The sequence below is a fragment of the Ichthyophthirius multifiliis genome (assembly GCF_000220395.1).
Source record: "Ichthyophthirius multifiliis unplaced genomic scaffold scaff_1120509250885, whole genome shotgun sequence".
Lineage (NCBI taxonomy): Eukaryota > Ciliophora > Oligohymenophorea > Hymenostomatida > Ichthyophthirius > Ichthyophthirius multifiliis.
Window position 1 is genome coordinate 180034 of NW_004086406.1, and position 24895 is coordinate 204928.

Consider the following 24895-nt stretch of genomic DNA (forward strand, 5'->3'; position numbering starts at 1 on the left):
TAAATAAATCATAAAAATAATTAAATACATTTTTGTTAAGATTATAAAACCATAAATTAAATAACATAAAGATTTTCTTTAAAATCTTTAAATAAGCTTTTTCTATAATCTCTAATGAACTATACGTATTTTTATTTATTCTTTAGATATGATTTATATTAATACTCATTATCATTAACTTCAAATAATATTGTTTATTTACTAATATGTTTTAATTTTTAGTCTTCTGGTTTATAAATATAAAACTCTACTTCATTTTAACCTGCTGCAGCTATAAAAATATACTGATTACTTTAATAAAATGCGCAATCAGCTTTCTAAGATTAAAATTTTTTGCTATTCAACTTTTTTAGTTTACTTAGTTTAAATAAGTTAAATTTTAATTATTATGATTATTGAGATTTTAACTAGAGTAGATTATTAATATTTAGTTTTTAATTTTGTGAATCTTTTTAAAATTATAGAACTATGTCTTCAATTATCCTATCGAATCTTTCTAATTATGAAAAATTATTATTTTAATTATTACTATAGTCAATATTTTAAAAAGTATTTTCGCTTGTATTTATTTAATTATAATTCATTTTTAAAGTTTTTTAAAAAAATAATAATTTAATATAAAAATCTATACTGAAAATTTAAGCTAAAAATTTTAATTTATTAAAAAATATTCAAATATTTAGTTAATCAAATAAATAATAATTTATTATAATATATTAATATTTATATTATTAAAAATTTTTAATCTATTAAAATATACTTTACAAATATTTTAAGTTTAGTTTTTATTAATATTTAATAACATAAAGGTTTTTCATATTAATTTAAACTAAATTTTTTAAATTTACAATATATACAATTATATATTCTAATTAATTAATAATATATTATGATTTTATAAAATTTACTTGATTTGTTTTTAATTTATTACTAAAATAAAATATTTATATTTATTTTATAATATTTATTTATTATTTCATATTTAAAATTCTTCATTATTTTACTTTAGATTAAATTTCTAAGACTAATAATTATAAAATTCATTCTAAATTTCCTGTAAATAATTTAAATTAGTTTTATTTATTGAAAAAGAGTCATTAACCTTTAATTACTACCTTTATTTATCTTTCATTTTTCATATTAAATTAAATTGTTTTACGAAATAAGAATACTTTCTATTTATTTACATTTTTATAAAAAGATTAATTATTAAAAAAAATATTATCGATAATATTGTTTTCATTTAAATTTAAATTATATTTTTATTTAATCTTTTATTTTTTTAATATTAGGCTCTATGTTTATTTTTTAATTAATAATTCAATCGATTTTTTACATTGATGTATGCTCTTCAATTTAAATAATTAATTTTTATTTTTAACATTTTCTATAGTCTTTATAGATGTTTTCTTTTTGTTATAAGTAGATAGTTTATATATTCTAACCATTAAAAGCTTTTTTAATACATTTATGAGTTTTAAATAATTTATTTATATAATTAATTTAATTTATGTTTCAGTAAAATCACATCTCAAAGCTCTCAATCACATTAATTAATTATTTTAATAATCTTTGCATAATTTTAAAAATATTTTTTAAAAATTTAAGTTATTTATATTGATTAATAAATAAATTTGATTTAATATTAAGTTATTCTTTATATATTTTTTAAAAAAAATTATTGATATTTATGTTTTTAATATTTTTTATTTTATTCTTCTATATTTAATTTTTTCGCTATATTCATTATAGAATTTTAGATTTCATATCTATTAAAATTGATATAGTTGTATTTTTTTAGAACTTATAAATTACGAAAATACAAAGAATGTTAAAAAATAAACTAATTTTAAATTTGATCTCGAAATCTTATTGAATTCGAATTCGAAGGTTCACAATTTTATTTTTTAAGTTTATAACACTTATTTATTTTTTAATGTTTTTAAATTAAATATTTTTATTTTATTTTTCTTAATAACAAATAAAAAGATGAATAAATAAATATTTTTAATGATATTATTTATTAAATCAAATAAATATAAATATTAGTTTATTTTCAAATTTACTAAATTGAATAAATATTCTTTATATGATATAATAATAAATATAAATAACTCAATTTATTTAATTTATAGATTTTTAATAATTTACTTATTCTTCGAATTCTTAATAATTAACTTAATCAATTTTATCCATTAAATTTCCCACAAGTTCTTCATTAACAAGTTTATTTTTTATTTTTCTATAATAAATCGAAAGTACAATATTTATAGGAATTGAAATGAATCCAATCCAAAACGAAATACCAAACATTTTTACATTTAAAATAATATTTATATTTGAGCTTTTATATTAATAATAAAGAATATATCCAAAACAAGTTGAAAATCCGCCTAAATAAAATAAAATAATTGTAGGGTGTAAATAAAAAGCTTTAATGCAAGATCTATTATCTGAATTTTTCTTTAGTCTAATAATTCTATATAAGTCTACACATTATAAAAATAAGCCTGCTATAATAAGTGCGAAAGCAGCATATCCAATTTTTTTAAGCTACTCAAATTTATCATTACATAATTATTTATCTATAACATTTTCTTAATAACAAATAAAATATTTACTATTCTAATATGCATTAAATGTCATATATTATTAATTAAATTATCCACTATCATTGAACACATATAACATATTTAACCATATTACTTCTTTTTATTTTGTCTTCTCATTTATATCAGTAAATTAATATATTTATAATTAATACCATTAATAAAACAAAAATGAAAATAAAAACAAAATAAAGTTGGTTATATTTAGTATTAATAAAAAACAAAAATTATTATTTATTATTTTGCGTTAATGGTTTCTTTCTATTAAAAGAAGCTACTTTTCTTCAAATAACTAATGTGAATATTCATTTTAATCGAAATTTTTCATTTATATTATTTATTTATAAATATAGAATAATATATTTATTTAATTAAAAGTAAAATATAACTATAATATATATAAGTAAACATAATAAATTTTCTACATATAAATATAATAATAATAATTAAATATTTTTAATTTGTTATAAAAATATTAATATTTATTATTTATTAAAATTTATATTAATTTTAATACATAGTTTTAATATTAATAATTCAACTAATTTATAATTAATGTTAATTTATAATTTAAATTTAAAATTAGATAAAGTATATAATATTCAATATTTCATATATCAAAAAAAAAATTTTTAAATTTTTAAGCAATATATATAATATAAAGTAATAATATTTAAATATTAAATAAATATAAATATCTAAAATTAAAACGATTTTATTTAATTATAATTTTTTATTATATTGAAAGATATATTATATCTATTAAAAATTAAAAATAAAAAAATATTTAATTTAAGTTAAAATTATTATATAAATAAATATATATATATATATATATATATATATATATATATATATATATATATTTATATGTGTTTTTTATTTAGAATTACTACTTTTTTTCTATACAGAAAGCTATTATAAACATATTATTTTTAATTTAATATATTCTTTTGAATATTCATGCTATATTATATTTTCTTTTATTTTTACTATGTCTCTATTTATCAAATAAGTATACTTTTATAAAATATAGTATTTAAATATTATTATGCGTTTAAATATTATCAAAATTTTTTAATATGTATTTATAAATTTTATGCAAATCATTTAAATTATTTTCTAATCCTATAAATATATATAATTATTATATTATAAGTTATTAATAAATATTATTTTTTCTATCTATAAGTTATTTAAAAATATTTTTTATTATAATAAAACAAAAATTATTTATTTTTTTTAAATACGTTTTTTGGTTTTAATTTTTTATAAGATTTAAATATAAAATTTTTTAAAATAAAATCCTTATTAATAGCAAAATTTATATATTATTAAGATTTTCTATTTTATTATTTAATTAAAAGGAAATAATTATTTTTTTAAAATAATTAAGCAAAATCATATACTATTAAATTAATTAAATATTTAATATTAATTATGAATTGTTAAAATCATAAAAAGAAGATACAATTCATTTGTTTTGAGCCATCATGTAGTGCAAAGAGATTTTTCTGTTAATAATGTAATTAAAGTAGTCATTTAAATCATAACATTAGTGACTTAGATTCTTTTTATTCTACAATAGCTAACTAAATTTAGCAATAATAAACATTTTTAACAAAAATAAAAAACTAATTTAGAGATTTAGATACTATTATTGATAATTTACATAAAAAATTAAATAATGAATTAAAATTAAAGGAATAATATATATTAAATTTAATAAATACTAATGTTAACATATTTGAAAAAATATATGATATGTAAAATTGTAATACCTAAATAAATGAAATAGAATATAATATAAATAAATTTATAAATTGTTCTATAAAAAATGAATAATTTTGCTATAATAGTATTATAAAAATCGAAAATATAAAAAAGCAAATTGAAAGAAGTTGTTTTTTTATCAAAAACTACATAAGAAATACGCCTTAAACAGATTTTTAAACAATTAATTATCGAATTTCTACTGCTTTTTAATTTTAAGAAGATAATTTTTTGTAATTTAGATATTTATATAACTATATTTTTAAAACTTATCTTTAAAAAAAATAAAAAGGAATTAAAGTTAGTAATTTAATGAACTTGAACAAAAAATAAGATTTATTAATTAAAAAAATAACTTAATAATTTAAAAAATGGAAAAAATATTAATATTTGATAAATAATTCAATAAAATTTACTAAAAGTCTATTGGTTCAGATGGAGATAATGATAATTATTGCTTTATATCAAAATATAATTAAAATAATATAATTTTTAGTAATTTTAACGATATCGGAAATTTGAATTTTGAGTAAAAGTAAATAACAATGTTTAGAAGAAGAGACGAGTAATATGATGAGCATATAGTAATTGGAAGTTATGTATATATTGTAAATTATAATGAACTATTGAAATGTAAAATTTGTTTAAAATAAAAGAAGCTAAAGACTATTTCTAATAAATTAATTGCAGTAAATTAACTTTAAAAAATAAATCAAAATATATTAAGTTATATTTATTTTGGATAATTATATTTAATAAATACTAATAATGATAAAGTTATTTAAAAAATTAAAATTCATAATGAAATGATTATTTAATATTAATATAGCCCTTTTTATTAAAAATTCTTTATTTTAACTTAAAAAAAATATATTTATATATTTTCTTTGTTTGGAAAATAATTATACAAAACATAATATGATGCTAGTAAAATTAAAATATTAGGAAATAACTATATTGCTATTTCTTATCAAAATATTATTGAACTAAAAAATTTGATTGACTTTAACACTTTTAATGTTATTAAATTAAACTAAAGTTTTATTGTTAAAGATATTGAATTATTTAATTAAACATAAATACAAACTCAATTGATTGTTCTAACTAATGATAATTTAATTAGTATAAAGTTTAAATAATGATTTTTCAATTATTTACTTATTTTTATTTTATATTTTAATATTTAATTATTAAATAGTTTATATTTATTAAATGTTTTAAATGATATTAAATAAAATAATAAAATATTTAATTTAAAAATATTGGTTTTCAATAGAATATTTATATTTATATTTAATATATTTAAATATATATATATATAATTATATAATATGATCAAAGATTAAGTAAAAAATATTGAAGATAGGCTAATTCATTAAAACTAAAAAGATTTAATAAGCATATAAATAAAAAAAAAGAGTATAAATTCAAATGATAATAATTAAATAAAATAAGCATTTTAAAATTTGGATAGTGATAAAAACATTTAAAACATCTAAAATTAGACAATAGTAATAAAAAATCACATGGAATAAATAAATAATGACGACATTAATTATTATAAGCCAATAAATATAGAAAAAACTAACTATAAAAGAGATAATCATTAATCTTTAAGAAATTAAAAAGATTAATAAATAAAAAATTATAATTTACCTGAAGAAGAAACAATTGTTTAAAATGAGTTTCCAATAAAAATGCTTTAATCAAAATTTAGTTTTTAATATACTTATTTGTGTTTTTTTAATACTTTATTAATTATAGCTGGATATATACTTTTTAATTATGTAAATTAATATTGGTTATTAATTGTAGGCGGGTCTTTTTATTTTCTAGAATGTATTCTTACTAACTTTTAAAATATTTATAATTTAAAAATTAACTTTTAATAATTTAATAATATTTATTAAAATGCTCTTGAAGAAAACCCATAAATTTCTTATAAAGCATAATCTTTTGCTTTAGTTTCAAATGATTAGAAAGGAAAAAAATAATAAACTAAAAATATAAAAACACTTATTTTTTCTGATTAAAGATCCTTTGATTATAAAAAATGCATAAATTTTAGTCACCCATTAGAATAGTATGAACATTTTTTTATTAATAATGGCATTTTTAAAGTATAGGCAAATATTAAATGGGAATGTGGAAACAAAAATACATAAAATGAATATTTACATCTTCAAAATAAAATTGATAATTTATGTAAAATAAAAAATAATGAAATAAAAAGATTCGAATATGCTTAGTTTATTGATTTTTAAAATAATTTTATTGTAATAAATTAAAAAAGTAGAAATAAGTTAAAATTAGCTTTTTTTAATAAATTTTCATTTTACTTTTTTTCTTTTTTACTTTTATCATTTCCATATAGGCTCTATTATATTAATTCTATAGATAATTTTGAAATATGTTTCTTTAAAAAAATTTATATTTGAATTTTCTTAAATTGATAAATACTTCATAAGATAAAAAAATTAGTTGTATTTATCATTTTTATTTATACAATAATTTAATTAAAGAAATTAATATTGTAATTATGGAATAATAAAAAATTTATAATTATAGATGTAGCAATATTTATTTAGTATGAATGTTTATATTTCTTCAAAATAATATTTTGTTTATTTTAAATATATTTTATATATATAAATTATAATAAGATTTTGAATACAATATAAAAAATATAAATATAAATATTAATCTTAATTTTTTATATTTTAAAAATATAATCAATACTTATTATTTAATTAATTACTATTTTATATATATATTTGAATATAATATATACATTTTTTTAAAGTTATATATTACTTAGTTATATTGTATTTTCTCATTATTCTTGCATAGTTTTATCGTTAATAACACTATTACTACTTGAAAAATTATATTTTTTTTATTTGTATTTACAACTATTTTTATTACTAAATGATTAAATATATTAATAAAAAAATTGAAATTTTTTGATAATTTGAAAAATAATTAAAATACTAAATAAAAATATTACTTTTTTTTATATTTTTCTGTCTTTTTTTTATAAAATAAAAAAAACAAACAAAAAGGCAAATAAAAAAATTAACTGATACATATTTTATTATTTTGATTTTTTTTTTAAATAACAGAAAAACTATATGAACTAATAATATATTTATAAGATTTAGAAAAAAAAAAATTAATTAATTATTTTATATATTATATTTTATAATTAATTTATATTAAATTTACATTGAATTATAATTATAATATATTTTTAAACATTTTCTTAATACTATTTAAATAATGTCATTTAAAATAGATAGGAGTTTAAATGTGTAAGGCCATATATTATTTAATCAAACTAAAAATTAATTATAATATTATTTTAAACTAAATAATAATTAATTATATTATTAAATAAATATTTAATTAATAATAATAAAGATTTTATTAAAAATAGATTATATTTTAATAAAATAAAAAGTAAATTAAATTAAAAGTCTTATGAAATTTAATGTTTTCAAATTTTACATCAACTTTATTTTTATTTTATTACAGTTTATTAATAATAAAAAAAAATGCAAATTAACTTATTTTTTTGAATTATACTTTAAAAATAGTTTAAAAAAAAAAATTAATAACTAATTTTTTTTAAGGTTATTTTAATTTAATATGTTATTATCAATAAATTAAAATATTTTTAATTAATTTATATTACTTTTAATTTATTTTTTTTAAAATTAATAAATAAAAATATGTTGTCATAAACACGTGTTTTTAATTTTAACTTATAACATATAAAAAAAAAGATATAGCATAAACAAAAAATTAAATACCTAATAATTCAATACAAAAAATAATAAAATAAAACAACAAATTCTAAAATAACAAATGAGTAAAATATTAAATATGTTAGCGCCTGTAATGGCATTAATCCCTGAAGTAGAGAATCCCATGAAAAAGGTAATATTAAAAAAATAAAAATTTAAATATAATATTTTATAAATTAAAATTTAGGTTCTTCCTTTCAGAAGTAGAGCTATGTGGACAATTATAGTAATTTTAATTTACCTAGTAGCTTGCCAAGTTCCTTTATATGGGGTCGTATCTAATTCTTCGTCAGATCCTTTTTATTGGTTAAGAGTAATTTTGGCTTCAAACAGAGGTACTATTATGGAATTGGGAATATCTCCAATTGTAACAGCTGGTATGGTAATGTAATTATTAGTAGGAACTAAAATAATTGAAATTGATTAGAATGTAAAATCAGATAAAGCCTTATTTGAAGGAGCTTAAAAACGTAAAAAAATATTTTAACTATTTGGTAAATTTTGGTAAATAAAAAAAAAAAGTTTTGGGTTTAATTATTGCTTTTTGTGAAGCCGCAGCCTATGTATGGAGTGGAATGTATGGAGACATAGAAAAAGTAGGTAGTGGAAATGCTATATTAATAGTGTTATAATTAACTTTTGCAGGAGTAATTGTATTAATGCTTGATGATTTACTATCAAAAGGACATGGATTAGGAAACTCTGCTATATCTTTATTCATAGCTATAAATATATGTGAGACTCTATTATGGAAATCATTTTCTCCAATTACCTATCCTTCTGAAAGTGGAGATTAATATGAAGGTGCAATAATAAATTTATTCCACGGCTTAATATTCATGCCAAATAAATTACATGCATTACAAAATGCATTTTATAGATAAGGGCTCCCTAACATAAGTAACTTAATATCAACAGCAGTAATATTTTTAGTTGTGATTTATTTCTAAGGATTTAAAGTTGATATTTCTATAAAAAACAGCAGAGTAGCAGGACAAATATAATCATACCCAATAAAATTGTTCTATACTTCAAATATGCCTATTATTCTTTAAACTGCACTTGTTTCAAATTTATACTTCTTCTCTTAAATGCTTTATAAACAATTTTCTGGAAACTTTCTTATTGGATTATTAGGAAGATGGTAATAAGTCGAAGCTGGTGGTAATCACTTCGTACCTACTGGAGGTCTTGTTTATTATCTTTCACCTCCTCGAGGACTTTATGAAACTATTAGTGATCCTTTACATACTATTCTTTATGTTGCATTTGTACTTACTACTTGTGCTATATTTTCTAAAACATGGATTGAAGTCTCTGGATCTTCTGTTAGAGATGTTGCTAAATAGTTAAAAGAATAAGGTATGAGTCTTATTGGTTCTAGAGATATAGGACTTAAAAAGCATCTAGCAAGATATATTCCTATTGCTGCTACTTTTGGTGGTATGTGTGTAGGAGCATTAACTATCGTTGCCGATTTTATGGGAGTTATTGGATCAGGTATTTTTATTTATTTTTTATTTAATTTATTTAAATATTTTTATTATAGGTACAGGTATATTACTTGCTGTTAATATTGTTTATGGATACTTTGAATAATTTAAAAAAGAAAAGGAATAAGGAACATTAGAATTTTGAAGGCTATAAGCTATTATCTTATTTGTTTTTTATATTTAATATTTAAATGAAAAAAAAAAAAATTAATTTGAAAAAAATATTTGTTTTTTCATTTTTTATGATTTATTTATTTTAAATGTTTAAAATATTTTAGATTTTATGTATTATTTCATAATTAATAATATTTATTTAATGATTTTTAATGTTTATTTTTATTTATTTAAAATAAATAGAATTACTATAAAGAAATTACTTATTTTATGTTGATATTTTAATTATTATGCATAATTTAAAGATTTTATCAATAATAATAATATTAAATATTTGTCTTATTTGTCAAAAAAATTACAAATGGAAACAAATTATTGAAATTTATGATATTGATAAAATATTATAATCGTTCGAATATTTCAAACAATAAATTAATAATATTTTTAAATGAAATTAAACATTTTAAATAAGTATATTAAACTTTAATTAATAATTATTAAAAATCTCTAAATAATTTATTAAGAAAAATAAGTTTTTTTAAGTTTTTAAAATAATAAAAAAATTAAATATATATTTTTTTTTAAATTAATGAAATAAAATAAAATTCAAAATTCATTAAGATTATTATTCTAAACTATTACTACTAATACTAACTTTAGAAATAAGAGATTTTAATTATTCATTTATTTTTTCCCATTCTTTTTAATCAAAATATTTACCATAATTATTCCTATTTACATTAAATATTAAAAAATCAATTAATAAATAAATAAATAATTACTTGATATAAATAACTTTATTAAATTAATCAATTTCTGCATCAACAACTTTACTCATAATACCTAATATGACCCAATTTTCAACATCATTTTCAGAAATCTTAATATAAAAAATTATAAAAATATTAAATCTTTAAAAATACCTATAACTTTTAAGCAAATTCAGCATAAAGTAATAATTTCTCCAGATTTAGTTATTCTTCCAATTGATTAGACTCTTACTTTCTCAGAATATTAATCCTCATTAATATTAAGAGATTTAATAGCATTTGGTTTTTAATTCTTGAAATTTAAGTATCCTTAAACATCTCCAGTAATGAAGAAGGAGAAAATTTAGTATAAATCAGAGTTTGATTTTTCTAAATATTACATTCCTTAAGATTCAAAAATATTATTATACTCAGAAAGAATTTAACCTTATAAAATTAAATAAAGAATTTATTTTTTCGAAAACTCATTTTCTTCATTATTTATAGAATTAAAAGACTATAAATATTTTATAATTAATTTGCATTTTAATTCTTAACTAAAAAAAATAAAAAATAAAATATTTTTTATTTATAATTTTATTAACTATTTTTGTTTGTCTAAAACATTTATTATATGCTAATATAATCCTTATTTTTTATCATTGCTTATTTTCCATCCTTATGTAATTTCATCTAAATTGACTAAACTATTATTCAGAACACTTAATTTATCATGCTTTTTACTAAAGTTAATTATTTCTTTAAAAAGTTCTAATTAAATATTTGATTCCTTATCAAGTCCATTAAAAAGAATACCATATCTTTATAGATAATAATATATTAAAAATATTTTATTTTTTATATTATTTTTACAAATTTAATTTTTAATTTATTGAGTATTAGGTTTCTTTATCATTTAAATGAATAAAGGCTTAAAGTAATTCTTCTTTTTTTTCTTTTTAATTGCATTATTATATAAAATATGAAGTTAAAGCAGGAATTGTTTATAAAACTATTTTTAATAATACTATTAAATTTGTTATAATTTTTTATTTTACATTTATTATCTAGTCTGAATTTTAATCTAGCATCAAAAAGTAATTCTAATACACTGATATAATCTTTTTTTTGTAAATAGTTATTAGTTTATTCTTTAAATTATTCTAAATAGACTTGCTTGTTTTCATCATATGTTCCTTATCTCGTTAAAGTTTATTCTATATAAGTAGATAATCTTGAAATGTTCTCTAATTCGAATATTTATATTAATTAATAAGACATATTTAAAAAAAAATTATATATTATAATAAAAATATGATTATAAAAAAAAAGTATATAATAAAAAAGATATATTATTTTTAATGTTTATACTTCTTTTTTTTTTAACTTTTTTTTTTAATATAAAAATTATTTTTATATAAAGTTAAAAAATTTTCTTTAAAAACTAAATAAAAAAAATCATTAATTTATAATATTATATTTTTTATTTAATTAATTATTTAATAATTTTTAATTATAAAAAAAAAAAAAATATTAGAAATATAAGATAAAAAAAATTGATATTATTCAATTTAAATATATTTTTATTTAAATTTATATATAATTTTTATTTTAAATTATAGTATTAAAGAAATTATAAACATATTTTCTAATATATATATTGTAAAAATTTTTATAAATAACAATAATTTTTTTATTCTAAAAATTTTATATTAGGAAATCCATTTATAAAAATAATATAAAAAAAAATATTTAAAATACTTATAATTTTTGTATATATTTATTTATTATTTTTAGAATAATTACAAAATATATAAAATAATTTATATTTTCTTATAAATTAATATTTTACTCTAAAATTTCTAAATGAATGTTATTTGGATATAGTTTAATTAGTTTTAGAATATTTAATATTTAAAAAATTTAACAAATTTTAATTCAGCTTTTTTTATATTATTTTTTTCATATTAATTGTTAGAATTGTTTTGGGTAAAAAATCAAAAATTATTAAAAAAAATCTTTTTTATAGAAATTTTTTAATTTTCATATTAAGGATTTAAAATATTTTCGATTTTTGAAAATTCAATAAAAATATTTAAATTTATAAATGTTTGAATTTATTTGATAATAAAAAGAAATCATAATATATATATATATGTGCATAACTGTTAAATAATTGATTTTAATAATTATCGAAGAAATATTTGGAACATTCTTAACAAGCCTAAAATAAAAATTAATATATTTTGTTGTTTAAATATATCATTAACATTTTGTTTTTTGTATTCAGGGAAAAAATTCCATTCAAAACTATACACTATTATAGATAATTTTAAATTATATTTAAATTTAAAATATTTTAAAAGGTGGGTTAAATTTTTATTATAAAAAATTATTATTACATTTTGCAATAAAAGAAAAAAAACAAAATTGAATATAAAATTAATTCTATTATTTATATTTATTTTTCCAAAATAAATATTACGTAATTTTTTAACAAAGTATTTAAATGACAACATATTTAAATACTAATATAAATAAACAGAATTATAATTATACTTTTTAAAAATTTACATAATAATATAAATAAACAAAAAGTTTTAAAATAAAAATAAATAAAAAACATTTATATCAACAACAAAAATATATATATGAAAATTCTAATATATACATTATACATTATTTTATCAATAGTTCTGACTTAAGAATAAAAGTCTAAATAAAAACCTTTAGTAACTAACAAAATGCTAAGATATCTTGAATAAAAACTCCCTGAATATATTTAACCTATTTTCAATGAAGTTTTTGCAAATAATAAAGACTTATAATTTTCTACATGTACAGCCTGCTTATAATATTTTAAATTTTTTAGTTTTTTACAATTAGATAAACTAAAATATGTCTTAAAAATAATAGCAATTGATGTATGTAAATTAGAAAATAGTGAAAACGTAAAAAATTTTTTACTTATATTTTCAACTTATTTTTATTAAAATAGGTTTGTAAAGGATTAATGACAGATTATTTCGAATCTTTTGTATCAAACTTTTTTGGTAGATATTTGACAATAAAACATTTATGTACATATGTAAGAGCTTGTGAAGATACTCGTCAAAAAGTAGACTTTGAAAGCTGGAAATGGAAGATTTTAAGTAACAAACCGAAAAATTATATCGTGATAGACGAAGATTAATAACAATTAACTAAATCTTAAAAAGGTTTTAATATATTACATCTAGCTGATTTACATTTAGACCTTGAATATACAGAAGGATCATTATCAGAATGCAATGACTTTTTCTGTTGCAGGCCTGAAAGTGGAGATTATCCTTAAGAAGAGTCTAAAAAGCAAAATATTGGGGAACTTTAGCTAATTGTGATATTCCTTTAAGAACAGTAAATGCTCTTTTGAAAGACGCAGCGAATCAAAAAAAAAGGAAAAAAATAGATTTTATAATATGGACAGGAGATTCAATAAGTCACGATGTTTGGCATTAATAGTTTAGAAATTAGACTCTTCCTTAAGAACAAATAACTAATCTTATAAAAGATTTATTTTCAGATATACCAGTATATCCTATATTTGGAAATCATGAAAATTATCCTGGAGATCAATATGATATAACAGAAAAAGATAGCTCCAATTGGGTCAGAAGAAGATCTGCTAATATGTGGAAATAATGGTTAGATGAAGAAGGATTTTAATAACTTTATAATAATGGATATTATGCTTAATTTAATAAAGAATTCAACATAAGATTTATTGCTTTAAATACTTAAGTTTGTGATAATTTAAACTTTTTCCTTATTTTTAATAATACAGATCCTAATGCATAAATTGAATTTCTTTATTAATAATTAAATTTGGCCGAATAAAATAAATAAAAAGTCATTATCTTTGGGCATATTCCTATTGGAGATAATACTTGTTCATCTTAATGGGCTTTAAGATATTAAGTTTTAATTGATAGGTTTGAATATATTATTATAGGATAATTTTTTGGTAATTACTTTTTTTTAATTAAAATATTTATTTCATCAATATAGGTCATACTCATAATGATCATATTGAAAGTATTATAAGTAGCTAAGGAGAAAAAAGAAGTATTGGAAGTATTTTTATTGCACCAAGTGGTACTACTTATAGTTTTTTGAATCCTTCTTATAGAATTTTCGAATTTAAAAATTAAAAACTCTTCAATTATTATTAATATAGACTAGATTTAGATAATGCTAATTAAAATATCCATAAAGAGCCTACATGGGATTTAGCTTATGATTTTCTGTCTGAATATTAATTGGATGATATTTCTAATGATTCTTTATATTTATTGGCTTTTGATAAACTTGTTAATAATGATAATTTATTAAATAAATATATTCTGAATTTCAATAGTGGTAACCGAAATTTGATGCCTAAAAAAATTGATACTAAAGTTAGAAGAAACTTCCTTTGTTAGGCTTAAAATATTATTTTTGATGATAGATTTAAATGCTTTGGTATTTATGGAATATTTTATTATAAACTAGAATTTATCTATCAATTCTTATAAACGCTTTAGGGCGAATGGTTAATTTAGAATTGAAAAAATAATTAATAATTTATTATATTTATACTTTTTTTGTTATTAAATATTCTGAATTTTTTCATTTTTTTTTTTTAATTTAAAAAATTAATATTTTTTTATAAAAATAGTTTTTATAAAATAATTAAAAATCAATAATTATCATCATTCATTAATTTATATTAATTATTTTATTAAGAACAAATTCTTTCGTATATAATTTAAGCCATTTCTTTTAAATCAGTTATTTATAATTTTACAATTTACATAACAACATAAAGACCTAAACCTATAAAAATATAAAATAATAACAATAAAAAATAATATAATACCGATAGTAATTCCTATCCAAATCCCTTAAATTTAAAAAGAAGTGTAATAAGCTAAAAAATAACTAAGTCCTAATCCAACAAAAGCATAGCAAAAAATAAAAGAAGCACTACTAAATCTTTCTTGAGCTATAGCTCTCATATAAGCGGTGAGCATGCATTAAAAGCAATCAAAACAATATTAAATAATAAATATATTAAAAATCAAAATAATACTTTATTTAACATTATCATCTACAGCAAAAATATCTGCGATTTAATTTTGCAACAAATAAACAGGTAAAAGTGTTAACATTAAATGAAAAGTAATAATAATAAAACTGTATTAAGCGTATTTATTTGCATTATGAATATTACCTTTTCCCATTTCATTACTTATAAAAGTGCATGAAGCAGTAGCATATCCTAAAGGGAATTAATTACATACACAAATCAAATTAGCTAAAATAATGTGGGCAGCATATTATTATGAAGGCAAATTTGAAGCTATGATAGAATTTGCTTCTTAAAGCATCCATTCTAAAGCAACTAATGATCCTATAGGTATAGCTGTTTTAAGGAAATAACTAATATCATTAAAACATTTAGAATTAAACGGTATGAAGCATTTTTATAAATCTTTTTTTTGTTTTGCAAATAAATAGCAAAGTAATAAATTTGAAATTTAACAAGAACTAAATACTATTGATGCACCATATATTCCCAAATCTAATTTTGATATAAATATATAACAATATAATATTGTTAAAATTAAGTTTGATCCACTACTATATACTTATATTCTATATTCATTTTAAGCATTTAATGTTGCTTTTTTTATTTTATTTTTTTGATTAAATATTTATTTATTTTTAAATAAAAAAAAAAATACCTTTATATGCATAATATATTGCTGTAAAAAATATTCCAGGTATTTAATAAATGCAATATTAACCAGCAATATATGATAAATATATATCTCTATTCCACAAAGAAATTATGTTTTCTGAAAAATACATACTTAAGGAAATAGGAATAAACATTAAAAAAGATATATACAATGTCTTCTAGAAAAGAATTCCTACTTAATTATAATTGCCTGCTCCATGCTCATGGGAAGCCATAGTTTCTAAACCACTACTAAGTCCATAATAAAGACCTTATCCAATACAATTACTCCAAACTAAACCTAATCCGAAACCATTAATAATATTTTAAGGATAATTATTTTTTATAAAAATTAATGTTATCGTCGAAGGTACCCATTCAAGAAAAAAACTTAAGGCTTCTTCAATACATGATTTTAAAAGCCATTTAAAATTGACTTTGTCTTTTATAATATTTTTATTTATTTCGGAATTTCTTTCAGACTATGAAGCTTATGTTGATGTTTCTTCTCTTTAAATAGAAAACGTATTTATATTTGAGTTTTTTGCCTGCATTTTTTATTTTCAATTTTAATAATATTTTTATTATTTTTATTTATCTTATATATAAAATATTTATTTATAATATTAACCTCTATTTTTTATAAATATAATACGTATTTTAATATAATAATTTATATTTATCTCTATATATTAATTTTGTTTAAAAAAAAATCGATATTTTTTATTATTATCAAAATAGAAATAAAAATAATTTTTTTTAGTATTTTAGAATTTTACAAATAATTTTGAAATATATTGTTTTCAAAAAAATATTAAGTTAAATTTTTTATATCAAGCTTTTTATAAGTTTGAAGATTTTAAACTAATTTTTTTTTTTTTCGAATTTATTATTTTCATTTATTATTAAATTAAAAATCTTTTTTAATTTTCTTTTGTCTAAAAGGTTTAAATCCATTAAATCCTTATAGAGAAAGTAAAGAATATCTTTTTTCTTCAACTTAATATTGTTTTGCATCATTATTTTAATCTTATTATTATGTATATTAGATTTATCCATTATTCGGTTTTGTTTATTTTTATTTATTTAATTTTTATTAAATGCTTCTTATATTCAGTTAATTTATACTTCTATTCAAATAATGGATACTTCTACTATTATTTTAATAATTTTCCGTTTTTATTGAGTTTCCTGATTTTTATTACACATATTAAATTTATTGCATTTGGACTTGTTAGGTTTGAAAATTACTAAATTTTGAAAAATCTAGAGTCATATTTTGACCTATATTTAAATATATAAATATTATTAATATATGAATATTTATTATATTAATAATAAATATTGATAACTTTTTTATATAAGGTTTTTTTTTTAAAAATCTATTGATTATAAAATTATTATATTTTATTATTATGTTGATTAAGCAGTTTTTTTTTTTAAATTTCTTTCAATTATTTTTTCTTCAATTATTTTTACTGAAATATAATCTCTAAACTAAAAATTAGATTCTTAGAAAATATTAGATTGCATTTTTTTCTAAATATTTTTTTCTAATTAATGAAGCACTTTAATATTTACTTCATCAAACTAAATTTATCCTACAATTTTATGAGACAATTAAATCAAGGTATCATAAAAATTAATATAAAATTAATTAATTTATAATTTTTTTTTTTTTTAAATAAATAATTTTATATCAAGAAAAATTAATATTAAATTTTTTCTTGATTAACTAATTTCTTTAGTATCTGCCCACCCAAAAGGTTTATCCAAAATGGATAATATATCAACTAAATATTAAACTTTTACAAATCCTGTACCTTTTTTATCATAATTACTCCATACCTTTTTAAAGTCTTATATAATAATAGGTTTTATTAGTGAGTTTTAATCATTTGTTGCTTTCTAAAAACCTTCTAATATAATGGCTATGAATAAGTTAAGAATAGTTATAGTATAAATAAGTTAAAATAATATAAAGAAGAGTGTACCTAAAAAATTACCACATCCATTAATCCCTTTTTATAACTTTAAATTAAAAATTATTTTTAAAAAATACCTTTTTCTTAATAATCTTCATAATTTGTTACACTAAAGCAAACTGAATTAGGCTACATGCTTTAGCTTAAATCTATTAAAATTTAATTCCATTATTCTCCAGATGCACTTTTAAATAATAAAAAAAAGCTAGTTTCAAAAGAATTGAAATTGCTCTTTTTATAAAAAATAATACTTTTTTGAAAAAAAAATATTAAACTTTTTCAGTTATTCCTTAATTTGGTTTTACAAAAGCAAATAATCCCATACCTAACACTGAAAAAAATAACAAAGTTAAAAACAGTAAAGCTGTAATATTTGCTAAACCAGGTAAACTTACAATAATAGCATTAAAAATAATTACAAAGCTTTTAGCTTTTTTTATAAGTCTTAAAACTCTTACAATTCTAAATATTATTATAAAAGAAATCAAAATCGAAAAATCCAATAATGAAGGTTATATTTCTATTATTATACCCAGATTAGAAAAAAAGACTATAAAAAAGTCAAAATTATTTGATATATCTTTGAAAAAATTCTTTCCAAAGGCAATTATTTTTAATATTAATTCTATTGAAAATATAATTAAAAAAGCTTAGTTAGCATGCTATACTATATACCAAGATATATGAGGTTATCTATTCCAACACATGCATAAAGCAAGCGTATTTAAAATAATTGTAGAAATAATAAAATTATCAAAAAATTTAGATTTTACAAATTAAAAAATCTTTTATCTAAATTTATTTGAACTTATTGAAATTTTCATTTATACATATAATCTTTATTAAATTATTCTTTTTAAGATCTCTACCCATTTTTATTATTCCTTAGTTAAAATATCAAGCCTACCTTTTATTTCAAATTTTTATTTTTATATTATATTTTTTATAAAAAAAACCTATTTTGCTTTTTTAATTATTAAATTAATCAACTATAATTCCAGCAAATAAATTTAATAAAAAAAAGTTGCATAATATCATAAAAAATATGAAAAATATTGAGCAATATACATTATTATTATATTTAGGTTAGAAATCTATACCTGTACTATCTATTCCTTATTACCTTTTTATTTATAACATAAAAATAAATATCAAAATTATATATTAATGATTTTTTTATTTACATAATATCTACCCATCCTTCTGTTGTTAAAAGTACAAACAATGTAATCATTCCATTTAAAACATTATCAAAATTTAAATACGAATTAACCCAATCTCCACCTAAATCCATACAATCAGTTTTATTTTCTACTTATTTTATTTAATCTGTAGTAACACAATTATAAAATGAACCTATTTTATTTTTATTATAATTATAATATAAATAATAATGGTTACCTTTAAAATAGCTTACTCCTATAATACTAAACAATAGAAAGAATATAAGACTTATAAAAAATAAACTAATAATAGAAGGTATTGATAAAACTAAAGAGTTAATAGCAATTTTAAGTCCTTCATTTTTTGATATAAGTCTAAAAGGTCTTAAAACTCTAAGCAACCTAAATACTTATAATTAGGATAATCCTGATTGTTTTATAGAATCAAAAAAAGTGAATAAAGAAAAAATAACAATAAAAAAATCTAATTAAAGTAATTTAAATCAATATATATAAATTATAATTTTTTAAAAAAAACCTAGTATATTTTGTGATTATCTGAAATAAGAATTTGGTCCATTAAAAAAAGCCCCATAAGCTATAATCTTTAATATCATTTCAAGGACAAAAATACATGTAAATATTTTATCAAATAAATCCAAATACCATTAATAATCACTATTAGGATCTTCTAAAGGAGAAGTTACGCACATAATAATAGAAGACAACACAATAGTAAAAATAATAAATAATTAAAAATATTTATTAATAACGATTTTAAAAATATTTTTCCTCAAACAAACATTCATTTAACAAATAAGCAATGAACTTCCTAAATAATTTTCATTAAAATTTATTTCGTTTAAAAATGCAAAAGTATTTTTTTCTTTTGATTAAAAACTATTATTTTTATTTTCTACTGAACCGTTTATAACTTTACTAACTGTCTCTTGAGCTGACTTATCTACTGAGTTTTAATTATTTTAACTACAATTAACAAAATATAAGAAATCAGACGGGTTTATATTCTGATTGTTTATTTTTTAATGATTATTACAAATTGATGAATGCTATTAAATATTAAAATTAATTTTTCTTTTTCGATTTTTTATAGGACTAGTACTAATAAGAGAATTAACAGCATTTAACTAGGATATGTTTTGCTCAATTTTAAAATGAGGAACATTTTAATTTATATTGCTTTATAAGTTTTTATTTCCTTATTTTTTTATATTTTATTTTTACGCATTTTAATCTGGTTAAACTTTAAAGGAATTCTCATTTTCTATTTATTTTTTTACTTAGGAAAAGTTTTAAAAAAGCATAGCTGAAAAAACCTTGAGTAAAATAATATTCCCAATAATAATAACGGAAACAAAATACAAAGCAGGCCAATAACTATCAAAAGATCTCATAAAGTCGTATTAGATAATATTCCATTATTCATTAGTTAATAATATAAAAACAGTAATCAAGCTTTGGCAGAAAGTATCAAAGTTATTTCTAGGTGAAACTCCTATTTGTTTATCATTAGTTGGATTATAATTTTCATCAAATAAAGCTTAATAAGCAAATAGCTCCATACCTAACAAAGAACTGATTACGATAAATAAAAACAAAAGAATCATAAAATTTAGCATCTATTATGCTGTTAAAATTATTGTTAGAAGGAGTTTTCTTAGATTTTTGAAGCTTCTAGCAAATTTAAATATACGAAATAATCTTAAAGAACGTAGAGATGTTATTATTGCTACTTATCCTTCGCCATTTTATTTTGTTAATACTAACATAATATCAATTATACTTATCGAAACTGAAAAAGTACCAAATACATTAAGGGCATCTTTAAAATATTATCTTTAATTTTAAAATGAGATTAAAATATAAAAATATATGTACATATATACATAATACTTGATTCCATAAGCAAATATTTTAAAAATCATTTCAATTGTAAAAATAAATGTAAATGCATAATTAAACATATTTAACATTTAAGCCTCTTAATTAGATATAGGATATCTGTCTAAGGAAATAACAATTATATTACAGGCTAAAGTGAAATTTATTATTATATTGAATACACTTGATTCAATTATTATTTTCATAAAATCTTATATTTATTCTATTTTGGAAATATTAATATTCTCACTATTTTTTTTGAAAGAACTTGGAAATTATTTTTATTACTTTTATACATCTTGATTTAATTCAAAAGCCGAACCTTTTTAAACTTATAAATTAGAGTCATTATTTTTATTATTTGGTATTTAATAACTCTTTATTTATAAAGGCATATCATTTAATTTAATAGCAATTAAAGAATTCATTTTTTATTGTTAATTTAATTGTATTTAAGATTAGTTTTTTTGATGATATTAAAGAAAACATTAATTTATAACAGCAAAAATTAAATTTTATAAAAAATATGAACTTTTTTTATTTATTTATTTATTATTTTTTAAAAAAATTATGATTACCCAAAGACAATTAAAGAAATGAAGTATATATACACAACAATAGGTTAAACAACATCAATTAAAGTAAATAGAATATTTGTCCATCCTTCTGTAGTAATTATTTGAAAAACTGTAAAAATTGATTAGGCCAGGTTGTCGAATTAAGTATATCCATAATTTAAAAATTATTGATTTTTTTCTATATTATTTATCTATAAACCTGCAATCGCATTACTTCCACAAAATTTGTTTTCGGGGCATTTATATATTGTGCAAAGTCTTTCTATTGTTATATCAGTTTCCCATATTCCATTTATTGGATTTTCGGTAAATTTGCATCTAAATTCATTTGAATCTGAAAACAGTTATATACCCATTATGCCAAAAAATATAATCACAAATAATAAAAAAACAAAAACGTTCCCTAAAAAAGGTAAAGATTCTATTAAAGAAGATACGATAATTTTTATTCCTAATAAAAAAATTATTTAATAATTTAATATTATGATTTATTATTTACCTTTTATTGCATTTATATTTTTTAAAGATTTTAAGATTCTTAAAACTCTTAAAGCATTAAAATTAATACTATTATTAGGAAGAAAATTTAGAAAACTATTTTAATATGATATTAAACATTTATATTAATATATTAATATATTACCTTTAGCATACTACTAAAAAATCTAAAATATTCCATCCATCTCTTAAATAGCTTCCTTTTTCAAAGGCCATACCCATACCAATTATTTTTAATATAAATTCGGCTATAAAAATTACAGAGAATATTAATTCAGATTAATCTATTAAATTTTTTCTCCATTAGGATAATAACTATGGATCTATTCTAAAACGATAGTCCTATAATGTTAAAATTATTGTGTTTGCCAATATTGCTGTTGTTATAAAATATTCAAAATAACTAATTAATTATTATAATTATAATAATATTATATTATAAATTTTAAATATTAAATAAATATAATTAATATTTCAGCTTAGAGTTAAAGAATCTTAATTGCATAATATTTAACTAATTTCTTCTGAAATTATTTATATACTAAAAAAAAAAATTGCAAATAAAATATTGTAATAAAGTAATAGTTAAATTTTTGCTATTAGAATTCCTAAACTCTAAACTAATATAATAAAAAATTTTGTTTACATCCATTCATGAAACCAAACAATTGATTTTCTCAAATAATTCTATTCGTTAAAAATAAAGAGGGAATTTTATGAAAACTTCGTTTAAAATAAATATAAAAATGTAAATATTTATAAAAAAATAATAATTTTTGATATCTATATAGATTATACTCTTAGCTATTTATTATGAACAAAAAAGTTTGGCTTAAATGCAAGATTTTTTTCTTTTTCTTGTTGTATCTCAAAATCATTATTCAAAATACTCTTACTTAACTTTGATTAATTTTTTTTTTTATAATTTTATTCTAATTAATTTAAATTGAGTTTTATTTTTAAACCTTTTGTAACTATGCAATAGCTTATTTTTATATAATTATTTTTTTATTATTGTTTTAAATTTAAATATTATTGGAATTCATTAATTATTTTACAATTAAAAATAATTATTATAATATAATATAAATAATGTATTAATATTAATTTAATGTAAATATAAAATTAATTTACTAATTTTTTAATAATAATTAAATAAATTTTTTAAAAATAAAAATTAAAATTAAGGCAGATTTAAATTATTAATAATTATAAATGATTAATTTTAACTTAAAATTAAAAAGCATATTTTTAAATATTATAATAAAATATATTTACAAATGTTTTTCTATATTAATGGAACAAATTAAGTATTAAATGCATTAAAAATTAAAGTTATATATTTTTAATTTTTAATTTTTTTTTTTTTTATTTTCTCTAAAATTTAAAATATTTATTTATTTTATTAAATTCATCATTAAGTTTGAATTCCTAATTTTTTGTTTCAAACGAAAAATCTTAACATAAGATAAAAAAACATATTTATTAATATAATAATAAAATATAAGTACAATTGTTTTTCAAATTTAATGGATAAAATTATGTAAAAATTCTTTTAAAATTAAGGTTATATATTTTATTTTGAAAAAAAAAATTATCCAAATTTAAAATATTTATTTATTTTATTTAAATTCATAAATTTTGAATTCCTAATTTTTTTGTTTGACTTAAAAAAAATGATATAAATTGTAAAATTTTATAGAATTTAATATTAATTTGTTATTTTGAAAACTTTCTATAATTTATAAAAACTTAAATTATTTTTAAAAATTTATATTAAGATTTATAATAAAGTTAATAATCAAGAGCATATATATATTTTATTAATATTTTAAAATAATTAAAGCTTAAAATAAATAATTTATTTTGTTAGAATTTATAAAAAACAGTAAAATTCTATATCATTTAATATAACCAAATTAAATAATAATTATATTAAAATATAAATAAAATAATAATTGTTTGGAATAATATTGATTTTTTTATATAACTCAATATTAAATTTTTTTATTTATAAATCATTTTATTTAATTATGTCGAAAAAAAAAAAAAAAATTATTTAAAATATTATGTAAATTTAAAACTTATTATATCTTATAACAAAAATATTATAAAATAATTAATTATTAATATTATTTTTAATTAAATATGAATATTTTTTTATTTATTTTATCTGTTATAATTATTTATTTAATAAAAATTATATCTATTTTTTAAAATTTTTACACATTAATTCATTATATTTACTTTTTATTTTGTTATATGATTTTAATCTTAATATTAATTATTAATTTGTATTATATTAATTAAAATATTTATATTTTAGAAATATGATAATTTCTAATTTATTGGATGTGAACCACGTAAAAAAACAATATTCAATTATATTTAATTAAATTAAAGTAAAAATACATATGTATTATTAATAACAAAATAATTAAAGAACTAAATAATTTAAAAATAA

General features: G+C 16.6%; 5 protein-coding genes across 5 annotated transcripts, besides 17 other annotated features; 2 read left to right on the forward strand and 3 right to left on the reverse strand. All coding sequences in view use genetic code 6, as the record gives it.

The window, feature by feature from the left end:
* Positions 1–706: 706 nt before the first annotated feature.
* Positions 707–755: a microsatellite.
* A 2661-nt stretch (positions 756–3416) lies between these two features.
* Positions 3417–3481: a microsatellite.
* Positions 3482–7703: 4222 nt separating this feature from the next.
* Positions 7704–7774: a microsatellite.
* Positions 7717–7796: a microsatellite.
* Positions 7775–7817: a microsatellite.
* Positions 7818–8207: 390 nt separating this feature from the next.
* Positions 8208–8246: a microsatellite.
* Positions 8234–9971, forward strand: IMG5_107670 (sec61 transport protein, putative). Its single transcript, XM_004034985.1, has 4 exons — positions 8234–8321; positions 8376–8658; positions 8711–9688; positions 9738–9971. The coding sequence occupies exons 1-4, from the start codon at positions 8250–8252 to the stop codon at positions 9824–9826; spliced, it is 1422 nt and encodes a 473-aa protein (XP_004035033.1). The 5' UTR covers positions 8234–8249; the 3' UTR covers positions 9827–9971.
* Positions 9972–10737: 766 nt separating this feature from the next.
* IMG5_107680 (pci domain protein) lies at positions 10738–11825 on the reverse strand (the record flags this gene model as incomplete). The annotated part of the gene is made up of 4 exons (XM_004034986.1): positions 10738–11101; positions 11150–11365; positions 11418–11556; positions 11603–11825. 4 exons carry the CDS (start codon positions 11823–11825, stop codon positions 10738–10740), a joined length of 942 nt encoding a protein of 313 aa, XP_004035034.1.
* A 21-nt stretch (positions 11826–11846) lies between these two features.
* Positions 11847–11896: a microsatellite.
* A 12-nt stretch (positions 11897–11908) lies between these two features.
* Positions 11909–11941: a microsatellite.
* Positions 11918–11943: a microsatellite.
* A 169-nt stretch (positions 11944–12112) lies between these two features.
* Positions 12113–12162: a microsatellite.
* Positions 12163–14213: 2051 nt separating this feature from the next.
* On the forward strand, positions 14214–15130 carry IMG5_107690 (ser thr protein phosphatase family protein, putative; the record flags this gene model as incomplete). The annotated part of the gene is made up of 2 exons (XM_004034987.1): positions 14214–14547; positions 14592–15130. 2 exons carry the CDS (start codon positions 14214–14216, stop codon positions 15128–15130), a joined length of 873 nt encoding a protein of 290 aa, XP_004035035.1.
* A 131-nt stretch (positions 15131–15261) lies between these two features.
* On the reverse strand, positions 15262–16859 carry IMG5_107700 (MatE efflux family protein, putative; the record flags this gene model as incomplete). Its single annotated transcript, XM_004034988.1, has 3 exons — positions 15262–15398; positions 15442–16248; positions 16310–16859. The coding sequence occupies 3 exons, from the start codon at positions 16857–16859 to the stop codon at positions 15262–15264; spliced, it is 1494 nt and encodes a 497-aa protein (XP_004035036.1).
* Positions 15401–15435: a microsatellite.
* A 718-nt stretch (positions 16860–17577) lies between the features above and the next one.
* IMG5_107710 (hypothetical protein) lies at positions 17578–23754 on the reverse strand (the record flags this gene model as incomplete). Its single annotated transcript, XM_004034989.1, has 11 exons — positions 17578–18326; positions 18368–18521; positions 18566–19197; positions 19247–19413; positions 19475–19646; positions 19692–19937; positions 19992–21886; positions 21934–22384; positions 22433–22527; positions 22577–22834; positions 23078–23754. 11 exons carry the CDS (start codon positions 23752–23754, stop codon positions 17578–17580), a joined length of 5496 nt encoding a protein of 1831 aa, XP_004035037.1.
* Positions 17599–17634: a microsatellite.
* Positions 17750–17782: a microsatellite.
* Positions 23511–23561: a microsatellite.
* Positions 23567–23609: a microsatellite.
* Positions 23755–24150: 396 nt separating the features above from the next.
* Positions 24151–24210: a microsatellite.
* A 337-nt stretch (positions 24211–24547) lies between these two features.
* Positions 24548–24594: a microsatellite.
* The last annotated feature ends 301 nt before the right edge of the window (positions 24595–24895 follow it).